At 44.8% G+C, this 12,352-nt stretch overlaps 1 protein-coding gene across 4 annotated transcripts in view; it reads left to right on the top strand.

Annotated features, from left to right (window-relative positions):
• The window catches only part of atxn1a (ataxin 1a), an 84,496-nt gene extending 73,614 nt beyond the window's left edge, over nucleotides 1-10,882 (top strand). For all 4 annotated transcript variants that reach the window (XM_041955494.1, XM_041955493.1, XM_041955495.1 and 1 more), the window contains 2 exons: nucleotides 406-2,767; nucleotides 5,332-10,882. In XM_041955494.1, coding sequence (XP_041811428.1) covers nucleotides 914-2,767; nucleotides 5,332-5,937 — 2,460 coding nt within the window. In that variant the 5' untranslated portion in view covers nucleotides 406-913 and the 3' untranslated portion in view covers nucleotides 5,938-10,882. The remainder of the gene's footprint in view (nucleotides 1-405; nucleotides 2,768-5,331) is intronic.
• Nucleotides 10,883-12,352: the final 1,470 nt, after the last annotated feature.

The raw sequence follows: 12,352 nt of genomic DNA, 5'->3' as shown, positions 1-12,352 counted from the left end.
TCCATTTGTCAGTGAATTGAATTTGCACCTGGTTGCAAAACATGATCTAGGATCTCGTCATTAATTAATGGTTATATCCAAATAAGAACTTAGATTTACATTTATACTGAAAACTTAACAGTTAACTTAAAAAGCACTTTCAATAATCCTTGTGGCCCTGAACCTCTCACCACAGTTACTTACTGTGTGATGCAGTATATTGGGTAACTTGCGGTGTGCCATCTTATTTCATTTTCACTGAAATACAATTAGCTGATGCAATTGTGAGCACTGGCCATTCATTGTGTTTGCTGTTTAGGTAAAAACAAATTGCACACACACACACACACAAAGATATAAATGTGTGTGTTCACTCGTGAGATTCACACCTTTGTCTAACACTCTGCCCACCTCTCTCTTCCACAGGATTGTGCTGGGTGTCAGCAGGCTTGCCTTTGCAGGGAAATGATTCCGCATGAAGTGCGACGCACTCGGCCCCCCGTCGTCCTCGGCGGCAGCAGCAGGTGTGACGTCGTGACACTCTCCCTCACCACGTTGAGCTCACCCTTCAGCCGCTAAAGACCCCTGGACCAAACAGATCGCCCTACCCCTCCCCTCTAACCACCCCTTCATATCTTCATCTCCATCTTTAATCCTTCCTCACCTGCTTGTTAGGGCCCGGATTTTCTTTGTTATTAAGAAAAAAGCCCTGATTGAGCGAGCTTGGGTGAACTGGATAGGGAGTGAAAGAGCGAAAAGATTGGGAAAGATAATTCATAACTAATTAACGTGACAAGGGACAGATCATCAAAAGTGAGAAAAGGAGACAAAAAAGTGGAATAGAAAGTCAGAGAGAGAAGGAACAAAGAAAGATACAGAAGTCCAAAGGTTACAGAAACGCAAGTACAGTTGAGGGACGTGAGGCAAAGTCAGCATGAAGTCCAACCAGGAACGCAGTAATGAGTGTCTGCCCCCAAAGAAGAGGGAGATCCCCTCCAGTACATTACCATCAGAAAACCGCTCACCCATCATGCCGCCTGCCAGTGACAGCCAGCGCACAGAGAACATGGCCTGGCTTGCCAGTGTGGCTGGTGGAAATGAGAGTGGTGTGGGTGGGCACTGTAGCTCCAGTATGTCTGACGGGCCCCACTACAAATCCCTCTTCTCCACATCAGACTCTTCATCCTCCTCTTCCTCGCTGAGGCTAGTCTCATCTCTTCCTACGGTGTATACGTCCCCCCTGTCACAGTCCACAGTTGGAGGAACTGTCCATTACACCCAACTGCCACCCAACCTACAGTTTATAGCCTCACCCTACACTGCCCCATACACAGGCTACATCTCCCCCCAACTTCTTCCACCTCCTCCTCCACCTCCCCAACTCTCCTCCTCCTCTTTGGCCGCACAGAGACCCTCACACACAGAGACAGTCTGTGCTCCTTCGCAGGCCTCCAAACATGACCAGCAGAGAGCGTCCACAGGGTGTACCTCCATGCCTCCACCTCTGTCAGACCCCGCCCCTCACCACGTTCAAATGTCAACCTCCCACCGGACTGTGCCGTCGCCTCATCACCAAGGAGGTGTTCACCTTCCTCCCCAGTCACTGCACCACCACCACACTTTGGGACATGGGATGTCCCAGGTTGTGGTGCAGTACGCGGACGGACCCACCAGGAAAGAGGAAGTTAGCTCGAGGCCCAGGGAGCTCCACAATGGAGAGCTGGAAAGGGGCCGGCGTTTTGGAGCGTCCCCAGAGTCCAGTCTCTCCAAACTGGGGAGCAAATCACGAGACGCCACTTCTTCTTTGTCCTCGTACGAGGCCCGCCAGCTGGTTCTGCCGTCAGAGTACTCTACTCATGATCCCTCAGGGCTGAGAACCTCTGTCATGCTTATGCCCAACAGCCATGTAGACCACCAGCTGGTACCACCCAGAGCCAGTTCTGAGAAGCTGGCAACCTCTGCCCCTGCAAACCTGGAGAAAGGTGGCATCATCCTGGGCAAGCCTGTCAATCGCACACCCTCCTCCTCCAGCACCACCTCCTCTTTCACCTTTCCACCTCCTTTAAGTGTCAACAGCCTGAAAGCCGCTGTCAGCACACTGTCGCCTCAGACCGTTATCCAGACCACCCACAATGCTACAGAGTCACTGTCAATGGGGCTCCCATCCACCAGTATTTACCCTCAGCCACCCATCATTGGTTACATTGCAGGGGGCAATGGGAGCCAGCATACGCCAATCAGCTACCACACCAGCCTACAACAACACTTACTCATTCCTGGCACCCAGCCGGTCATTATCCCTGTCAGTGGAGGTGGAGTCACCACATTGGAACCCGTAACCTCTCACGTAACATCATCTACCCAGGCCACGTTTCCTACCACACTCCCACACACATACATCGCTGCCACTGCCCCCAAAGGAGAGACTCTGGAAACCTCCAGCGGCTCCTATCACCAGGCCGCTTCAGGTGCAGTGGTCCAAGCCCAGCTTCATCTCCCCATTGTTCCCGCTCCGCCGGGGCTGGTCGCTCCTTCTGCTCCTCCTCCCCCATCCAGTACGGTGGTGCCTCCCTCGCTTCCCCCATATTTCATCAAGGGCTCCATCATCCAGCTGGCCGATGGGGAGCTGAAACGTGTGGAGGACCTGAAGACAGAGGACTTCATCCAGAGCGCCGAGATCAGCAGCGAGCTGAAGATCGACTCGTCCACAGTGGAGCGCATCGAAGGGAGCCACACCTCACCCAACTTTGCTGTGGTTCAGTTTTCTGTTGGTGAGCACCGTGCACAGGTGAGAGACAGGAAGCAACCTTTATTAGAGCAATGGTTTGACATTTTGGGAAAAGATACTTTGCTACTCTCTCGTGAAAGTTAGATTGATAACACTCTAGTGTCTGTGCACGAACAATGGAACTAATTAGCAATTAGCTTATCTTAGCATAATCAGAAGTTGAGAAATTTGGCTACTAGTTTCTTCAAAGCTCACTGTTTAACAATGTTTAATCATGTTTGTTCAATCCACACACATATCGAAATGTGAAAACAACAAATTGTGGTTTCTTAGGGAAGTAGGGTACTTCACAAAGTGTTTTCTCCTGCTTCCACTCTTTATGCTAAGCTAATCCACTCTCAGTGCTGTCTTCATCATTAATGCGCCAACAGAGGATTGTTATCGACCTTCTTGTCTAACTCGCTGCAAGAAAAGTCTAACTACCCTGCAATGTTTGTCCTTGATGTGATTTAAGCATGATAACCGTTTTGTGACGGTAGTTTCCATCAGACCCATCATTATGACTGATGCCAAAACCTGCAGTCGATTTAAAAGATCAGTAGAGCATCACAAAATTGACAGATGGCAATTTTTCATTATCGCTTAATTTAACTGTTCTATTTAGACTTTTACTGATGTTTTACGTTCCCTTTCTTTTTCAGTCCTCTTTAAAAATCAGCGTGATGCTATATTCATCCCAGTATTAATAGTTTTTAACAAGATCCCTATGAAGTCTTTTACATGTGCTCTCAACTGGTATTATTAATGTTGAATGACAAGTGTTGAGCTGCTCCCTTATTAATGAATCTATGATCGTGAATCTCACAGGACTCTGCTGTTCCCTCTCTAATTAAGTTCAATGTACTAGGCTGGCAGTCATGTAACAAACATGTTCTGATTATGGGCTGTGGAGAAAGTTCAAAGAGTTGGAATCTACTCAGCAGGTTTTCATGAGTGCACTGATACACCACCACATTTCTGCTGCTGCATGTAACATTTGCGGTGTGTTTGAGGGGTTTTTTTTTACTGATATGTGACTTTAGTCTGTAAAATAACTTAAATACTGATTTAAAATTAGGCTCAGGTTTCATTCTTTATTCCTGGATAATGCTCTGACACAGAACTCTCACTCCTAACATCTAATGATCTCTTCACATCTAATACTCTGCTACAATTTATCCTTCTATTTTCTGTCTCTGGTTCTCCTTCAAACACACTTGCACACACACTCTCACACACTCATGCACCTTCTCGCTGTCTTTGAGGGTGTGCGTTAAAGCCAGTTAATCTGTTTCATCTGTCCACGATGTGACTCGTCCACCCACACAGTACATCTCTAACCATCTCTCCCGCCCCCGGCTGCTCTTTGATACTGTACCCCACAAAAGCTGACAATATTTCAAAGACTTATCTTTCTCTCTTGCACTCCATCACTGGCTCTTCTTACTTTTTTTTTTTTTTTCCCTGAGTGGTGGTGGTAGCAGCTTTGAGTCCACGCTCAGAGGACTTACTCAGAGAAGTCAAAAATTATATAATACAGGAGGGAAAATATTGCCTGACGTTTGCTTTGAGAGGGTGTTTGATACGTCTTGCGCTTGCATCGTTCTTGACATTTTTCCCTTTCACGCTCACTTCCTCACTCCTCTTCTTGTTCAACCCACCCTCCCTTTGTAATCTCGCCTTTTTCATCTCCATCTCAGCAACTTTCTCCCACCTTCTCATTCGCCACGCTCTCTACAGTATTTCAGACATTCCTTCACTTACTCTTCTTTCTCTTCCGGTTTATTTTCTCCCTCGCTCTACCCTTCATATCTCAAAGCCTTCCGTGAAGCATCTCTTCATTCTGTCAGAAATGATAATGCATACCCCAAAGTACAAATTTTAATCCAAAATTCAGACACTTTCCGTTTCTATACATGAATATGTTCCATCCTCTTCATTGATTTTGTGTAACTGATCACAAGGCTTCATTTTTGATTGATATTTGGTCACACAGACATTTCTTCCTAGAATGAATGTTTGGATTTCTTTTCTACAGCTATGCCAACAATATCCAGCTGTGCCTCTAACAAACCAATCACAATTGTTACATAATTGTCATGCTGATTTTAAGGATGTTCTGAAATGCTTTTCACTCAGCTAAATTTAGACAATACTAAAGTCCTTGCAGTATTTGACAAGCAGCCATGTCTCTGTCCTTATACATGAATATGAACACACACTTTTTTGGCTAAAGCTAAAGCAGTTTTGTGTGTTTGACGTGAGAAATTTCTGTATTGTTTGTGGGGCTCAGGTGAAGGAACATGCTTTAATGAGCCAGTTAGGATTCAGCATTCATTTTGGGGCATAAAGTAGTGTCCTCTCTTCCCATGTTTCTTTCTTCCTTCAACACTCACTGTCCAATAAAAATATAAAAATCATCCTTAAAAAGATATCTGAATCAGAAGGTGATGGTAGTTGGTTGACTGTTGCTGTCAGCCAAGTCTGATCATACCACACCCATGCAGTCCTGTTGAAGCAGATAAACCAATTTTTTTGCTCCATTGAAGTGTCTTTGTGTTGATGTGTTTTTCCCTCCCCTCCAGGTGAGTGTGGAGGTCTTGGTGGAGTACCCCTTCTTCGTCTTCGGCCAAGGCTGGTCTTCATGCTGCCCTGACCGGACCACCCAGCTTCTGGAGCTGCCATGCACCAAGCTTTCTGTGGGCGATGTCTGTATTTCACTCACCCTTAAGAACCTGAGGAACGGATCTCTGAAGAAGACTCAGCCCCTGGAGCTGGCCACCCCCGCCTCTGTCCCAGCCTCCAGCCACGGGCACCTCAAACCCCACAGAGCTGTCTCAGATGCTCCCCAAAGCTGCAGTGGAGGAGGCTCCAGGCACAGCGAGCGGGAGAATGGCATCGGCCAGCGAGGGGATGTTGGAAGTGGGAACGGGAGCAGGGGGAGCACCAATGTGGAAAATGGAGACCTCATGTTTGGGGAAAGAGGGTCCGTCTCTAAAGGTCAGGTTGCTGGCAGTGCAGAAGCTGGCTCCAGTAAGCCATCAGGAGGCAGGAAGCGGAGGTGGTCTGCCCCTGAAGGTCGAAAGGTAGAAAAGTCAGAGGAGGAGCCGCCCTTGACCCTGCCCAAGCCTTCCTTCATCCCTCATGAGGTGAAAGTCAGCATTGAGGGAAGGTCGAATATTGGCAAGTGAAGGCCAGCAGGACTGTTAGATAACCATTGGGATTTGGAAAAAAAAAAACAGAAAAGGATTCTACAAAAAAACTGCCCACCTTAATGTTTCATCTGTCTTGGTTTTAAAGTTTTGTTTTCTGTTTTTATTTTTCTATATTGAATACTGTACTGTAGAGGTAAACTTACCCTACATGGTATCACCTTACATTAAGTCCATGAAGTTTATAACACACTTTTTTTATAGATAGATTTGATATCACACAAGCAATCGGTGCCGTTTTTGGTGGCTTTCATGAGATGACTTATGGGGAGGGATCTGTGAAGTGTGCTAAATGTTTATTGGTGGCTGTGTGGCACACAGGAGCAGGGCTTGATGGCTCTTCTTGGCTGGCTACGCATTGCACATTATGTAAATCCCGAGTTGAATTAGCTCACAGTTAGCTTCTCGACAGTGATTTCACTCCCTTTGCACTGCTCGTGAGGCTGGATGAAAACATTTTTCCACCACCTTTTGCCACGCCGGTGGTTCCACGCTAGGGCCATGGGAGTGATATGACGTCAGCTGATCCTGAGCTTGAAGGATTTGTGGCTAAATCATGAAATTTTTTTGCAGAATCAGAGTTGGAGTTGGAAGAACATCATCCTCCGTGTCTTCTAGTAGAAGTGCGTTATTCAGTGTCATCAGGGTGTGCCAGACCTGACCAGTGATGTCATCAAGTGGTGCCGGTGTGCCACACAATGGAGAGGGAACAACTCTTGCTCTGTTCAGTTTGATGACGGTGGAGTCTTTACTTTCATCTTGAGCATTTTAATTTTCTTTTTTTTTTTCCTTAAACCCCTCGTCTTCTATCTCACCAGATAGTTGTTTTCAATGATTGTCAGAAACTTTTAATCAGGGGTCATTTTAGTCCTAGCTTGAACCTAGGTGGGTCAATGTTAATGTATAAATGTGAGATACCCTAACCTGATACATACAAGTGCAAACACACTGGGTTGGCGGACTTCACTTTAAAAGAAAATGTTAAGAGGAAGACTTCAAACAATCCTCATCGTTTTTTGATGAATTTCTTTATATTTTTTTATGGAGAACGGCTGTGTGAGAGGAACCGAGAGAATCTGCACGTCAGTTCTGAGAGGGTCAAGATGTTTCAAAGCACTTAACACGCCTGTCACACTCACCACACAGCTGACAAAGTTTTGTCATTGTCTCTTTATTTACGCAGTACTGTATGTTTTTTTTTTTTTTTTTTTTTAAGATTTTTTTCTATTTAGACAAGGGTAGAAAGTAGCAACAGCACTTTGGAAAGGTGAAGCTTTTGGAAAAGTGAAGGGGTTGTTTGGTGACGTGGGAGCAGATGTGCCATGGGATCACAAAGAAAGGGATGTGTGTGACAGGTGTTGGAGAAAATTCCAAATCGTAGATGGTTAGAGAAAAACTCCCGGTGACAAAAGGAATTAGAAGTATGATGGTTTTTCAGCTTGTGCGCTCGTACAGCCAGCCAGCCAGCCATGCAAAAGTCAGAGGGAAAGTATTGGAATGTGTTCTGAAGGTTTGGGATCTGGCATGAGGATTTACAAGGAAAAGGCTTTGAAATATCCCAACGATGTTGTGAGAGCGTTGGTTAGAAACGCACGCCGCAGATTTTTGAAGGGCGTCATGCGTTTGTAGTGTGCGTGCTGGAGTGTGCGTGATGCCGGTCCGTGTCTGTCCATACACACACACATGCTAACACAAACACAAAACAGTACAGACCATCCCTGAAACTCAATTACCTATAATGTGTACTGTATTTGTTAATAAGCATTTCGAGGAATGCAGATGGTTTTTGGTGCATACTGTCCCTCCTGCAAAGACACTAGTTGACTGACATTGGATTAATGCACACTGCTAACAGTACCGCTGTACAGAAAGTGCTCTGTGGCGTGTTTGTGTATGTGTGTGAGTTTGTGTATGTGTGTATGTATACTGTGTATAGGAAAAGGATGTACTCATTTGATATATAGACAGTGCTAAATGTCCAGTGTTTCTACTTGGAGTCGTACTTAAGAGAATCTTGCAATTTGCACATTAGGAGGAGGGAGAAAGGTGGAGACGTAATTTTTAACGGCCCTGTCCTGAAATGAGCCCTAGACCACGTAACACACTGGAGGAGACCAGGGTTTTTGTTCCTCAACAGGCACTTGTCACGTTGTAGAGGAAAAGTTTCTACATCTAAGCAGTTAAGGTCAAATTACATTTGAGTTTTGTTTTTTTTTGAACAAACATAACCACAGCTGTAAACCAGAATTTTAACATGTGCCTGCCTACTGAATTTACTGACTGTAGTTAAAGATATACAAGTTGTAGTTTGTGAAGGAAAGCTGAGACTTTTTTTTTTTTTTTTGGTCCACTTTTCCTGCTGGTGAAACCAGAGTGTAGGGACTAGGGTTCAGTTTTGAACACGGCCTGTGCTTTCAGCAAGCTGAGACCCTATTAAGATGTAGCAGTTACCTCAACAGATGTGCTTGCTTGGTGGTTGTCCCAGCGTTTAGAGCAACATCCTCATAGACTGGTCGAATGAAAGCCCAAATTCTGCTCTGTTTCTGTTATATTTTTTTCCCCTAACATCTATTTAACTGAACTGTTTTATATTTCAATTTTGACATAAAGGAAAACCTAAATGAAATTGGCAGTGATGGTGGACATGTGGTCAGAGATTCAATATGACCTGATTGCATGGTGCCTTTCAACATATTCAGCAGGTAGCTGTTTCTGTCATGCTGTCTTAAAAATGCAGTGTGATCATGCACAGTACTTGGATTAACGTGTGCAGGTAATAGTGTTGTTAAGGAGGTGGAGAAGAGGTGGCTTCCTGCAGGCATATCTGTTGAGCTTTCTACTCGACCTCTGTATTTAGGTGTTGTCATATGTCATATGAGATATTTTTTTAGTGGGCGGCGTCGTTGGTCGCCTCTAAGAAGTGGATCGGTCGTATTTTCATCCCACTGATTATTTAGGTTTAGCTGTGTGAGGCGACGCTGTTTCAGGTGGTGGGTGTTTACCAGGGCAATGGCAGGATGGATGTGTGCTCAGATGGACGAGGAAGGGATGGATAGGTGGTTGAGTAAATGGGCAGATGGATGGTGATGGTGAGTGAATGAGTCAACCCCGTATGAGATTTGAAAATGCTTTATTTTTTTATAATAAAACAGGGTTTCTCAGATCAACACCACCGCGGGAGTGCATTTTCATTTCTTCCTTTTCCTATTGAAACATCATGATCATTAGTAGTACAAATAGTGGAGTGTGTGTGCATGTTCCGATCTCTGTGCGTGCGTGGCTGTGTGTTTTGTAACTGTGTGTGCATTTTTTTTTGTTGTCCAACTCCCTACTCCCAATCAGTAAAACAGCAGAACCACGACATCTTATCGAAGTTATCAGCCACCCAGACCATGAAAATCTTTACTGTCAGGTTACAAACAAAGACATTTTTAGCCAAAGCCGAGTTATGCTTTTGTTGCTTTGGTTACTTTAAAAAGCAATAGTTCAACAATATTCAGGCACTCTGCTCGTGTATGAGTGGAACACACACACACACACACACACACACACACACACACACACACACACACAGCCATTCCACTCAAAATCTCTGCAATAAACATTAAATAATAATCCTCTAGCATTACAACCAAAACAACTCTTCCTTTCTTCCCATCGGAAAATACAACCTTGTCACATTCTGGAAAAATTTCATAGAAGCTGATGCAGCTGAACACATCTCGCTTCAGTTAACACTATTCCCCGTGTCATGAAGTCCATTTAAACATAGAAATTGCAGTTGCAACACCAGTTGCTAGTTTTTCAGGGAAGTGTCTCATATATGCAGTAACTGAACATAACCCCCGAAACCTCCACTCTCCCAGCTGGCCAGAGTCATAAACTCACTCTGCATGCGTCACCTGAAGTAACCAGCAGACGTTTTGACTCCGCCCAGGTCTGCCTCGTTGCCACGACTCCCGTAGTGACCTCGTTAACTTTGTTTCAGGTACCTGAGCATAGCCAGCCGGCCTCACAAGCACCTCCTCCTGAGGCAAAGCAATCGATTAACCCTCAACAACCGTTAGCTACCTGTCAGTGTGGCCTGGCCTGGATAGAGCAGGGCTGGCCTGGACTGCCTGTTCCCCTCGTAACATCATCTTTTCACATTCGGTCTCCTTTTCACTACTAGCTTATACAGGTCATTGTGTTTGAAGTGGAAATGCATGCTTAATAATAGACTATGAATCAAAGCAATCTGAAATGTAGACACATTGTGAATGCAGGAGAGGGAACGGTGGTTTGGTGTAGTGTTGATTTTGTTAAGATAATCCCAAGTTTAACCTTTTTATCCCCTTGAAATGTACCACAATGTGCAATACTTACATTTTGTCCCCCCTCCCCGGCCCCTCCCTTGCTGTGCCAAGTGTGTGTAGCATAGTCCTACTCCAGTGTCCTTCCTTGTTAATGGCTTGTGTATTTTACTGTGTGTTGATGTGTGTGTCACATCTGTTAAACAAGAGTCAGGATGTTTGTGAAGAGAAACGAAACCAACGCAGAGTTGGTCTTCGCCTCTCTTTCCCTTTGTCCTTGCGGCCTTCCTAAATTTGAGTGTGTGAAAGACTGTGTCATGTCTCTTTGTTGTGTGTGTGTGTGTGTGTGCGCGTGTGCGCACGTGTGTCTGCACCATATGTCGCGTGAAGTATGTGTGCTTATGTGCACCTGGTGTTCAAATGTGTATGAGCGCGTGACGCAGGTGCGTGTGTGTGTGTGTAACGGAGTGTTTTCTCCTCTAATTGTCTGTGAGATCGTAAACCCTGACCCTCGACGGTTCACGGTGAGACCCACAGAAAAAAAAGAAACCTCATTGCTAGTGGGGACCACTTTTTGTAAAAAAGAGAAAAAAAAAGAAAAGAAAAAAAAAAAAACAACCAACCAACAGAGATGCACATGTAAGTAGATGTAAAAGACTTGATAATGTTTCAGCACTTTCTAATCCTAGGATGGGCTTGGTCTAACCCCTCTGTCTCAGACCGATACCTTCCCTAGGGGTAACATTCGTTCAAAACAGACAGAGAGAATGAGAATGAAAAAAAGGGGGTGAATAAGGATGAAAAAGAGAGATGGCTCAGTTTAGGTTTTTGCACATCACCTTGCCGTAACCTTGTGTTTATCTGTCTGTGCTCCATCTCGCTTGGCGCCCGGCGCGTTCTTGGGTCCAACGAGCCGAGGTGTTAGGTGGTTCCTTGGTTCTTTTCTACTAGGAAAACCTTTTCTCATGGAATGCATCCCTTCTTTTGTTGTGTTCGGGTTTGTTTGGAATCTTTTCCACCGCGCACCAACCAGGCCGTGCCGCTAATTGGGTTCTGTTTTGTTCACATTTTGAGGTCTAATTCGGCCAATACGTTTGTAAGGGGTTCGGCACAGCTTGGCTCGGCCGTGCGGTGTGAAAACAGTGCGTGCAAACCTTTGCTTTGTTTGCGTTATCATTGGTGCAGGAGCTTTTTCTGTGTTTTTGGTCTCCTTGTAGCACTCAATATAATGTCAGGGGACTTAAAACTATGTAGAGAATGTGTCATTGTTGAGTTTTTATGACAAGCTTCCTCACTTGAGGAACACTGCTAATGTTGTCTTTATTTTTTTTTTCTAAATTGGCTTCTTGCACAATTTTACAAATAAAATGAATGTTGGTGTGTGAGCTTTGACTTTTCGATCAGAAAAATAAGGCATGTGTGCTCTTTGTTTCTTGATGTTTGTACTTTCATTTTGCAAAAAGGATGTGTTTTTGGCACTTTGTTGTGTTTTAAAAGTGAACAGAATTCGATCAGGATTCCTTTTTTTTTTCATTCTTTTTTTTTTGTATGACGTCGTCAATGTCCATAGCGCTGGATAACCAACTCAGGCAGAAAGAAAAAAAAAAACTTGTAGAGGCCCACTTAACAGTTTAGTTTCACCCCAATCAATTTACATAGTGGGCTGTTTCATATGGGTTATAAGATATGTAAATTTATTACATACAGTATAATTTGATATGATTAACAAATGTCATTATTGACAATTAACTATGAACTATTATTATGATATTATGTGTATTATGCTGGAGATGGCTTGGATTACTCTTCAATGTACTGAACGTCTTTGCTCTGCCTCTCTGTGCAAGGCGACAAACACTTCAGCAGGGGACAGGCTGTGACCTCTGACCCTGCCCACTGCCACGGATGGGGTGGAGCTTATCTGTCAGCTGTGGCTCATTTGATTCCTCCCCCTGTTCTGAACACTCAGCCCTGAGGCTAGCAACCAGTCTGTCTAGATGTTTCTCTGCTAACCTGTGACACCACGTACTGAACTGAAACTTGGCCCATGAGATGGTGGCAGAGAACCGGACATCAGCACAGACCTGCACGGACAGTCTGGC

Source organism: Chelmon rostratus, chromosome 16 (assembly GCF_017976325.1).
Source record: "Chelmon rostratus isolate fCheRos1 chromosome 16, fCheRos1.pri, whole genome shotgun sequence".
Taxonomy (NCBI): Eukaryota; Metazoa; Chordata; class Actinopteri; order Chaetodontiformes; family Chaetodontidae; genus Chelmon; species Chelmon rostratus.
Note: the sequence above shows the minus strand (reverse complement) of the source record. Positions and strands in the feature narration are given on the sequence as shown.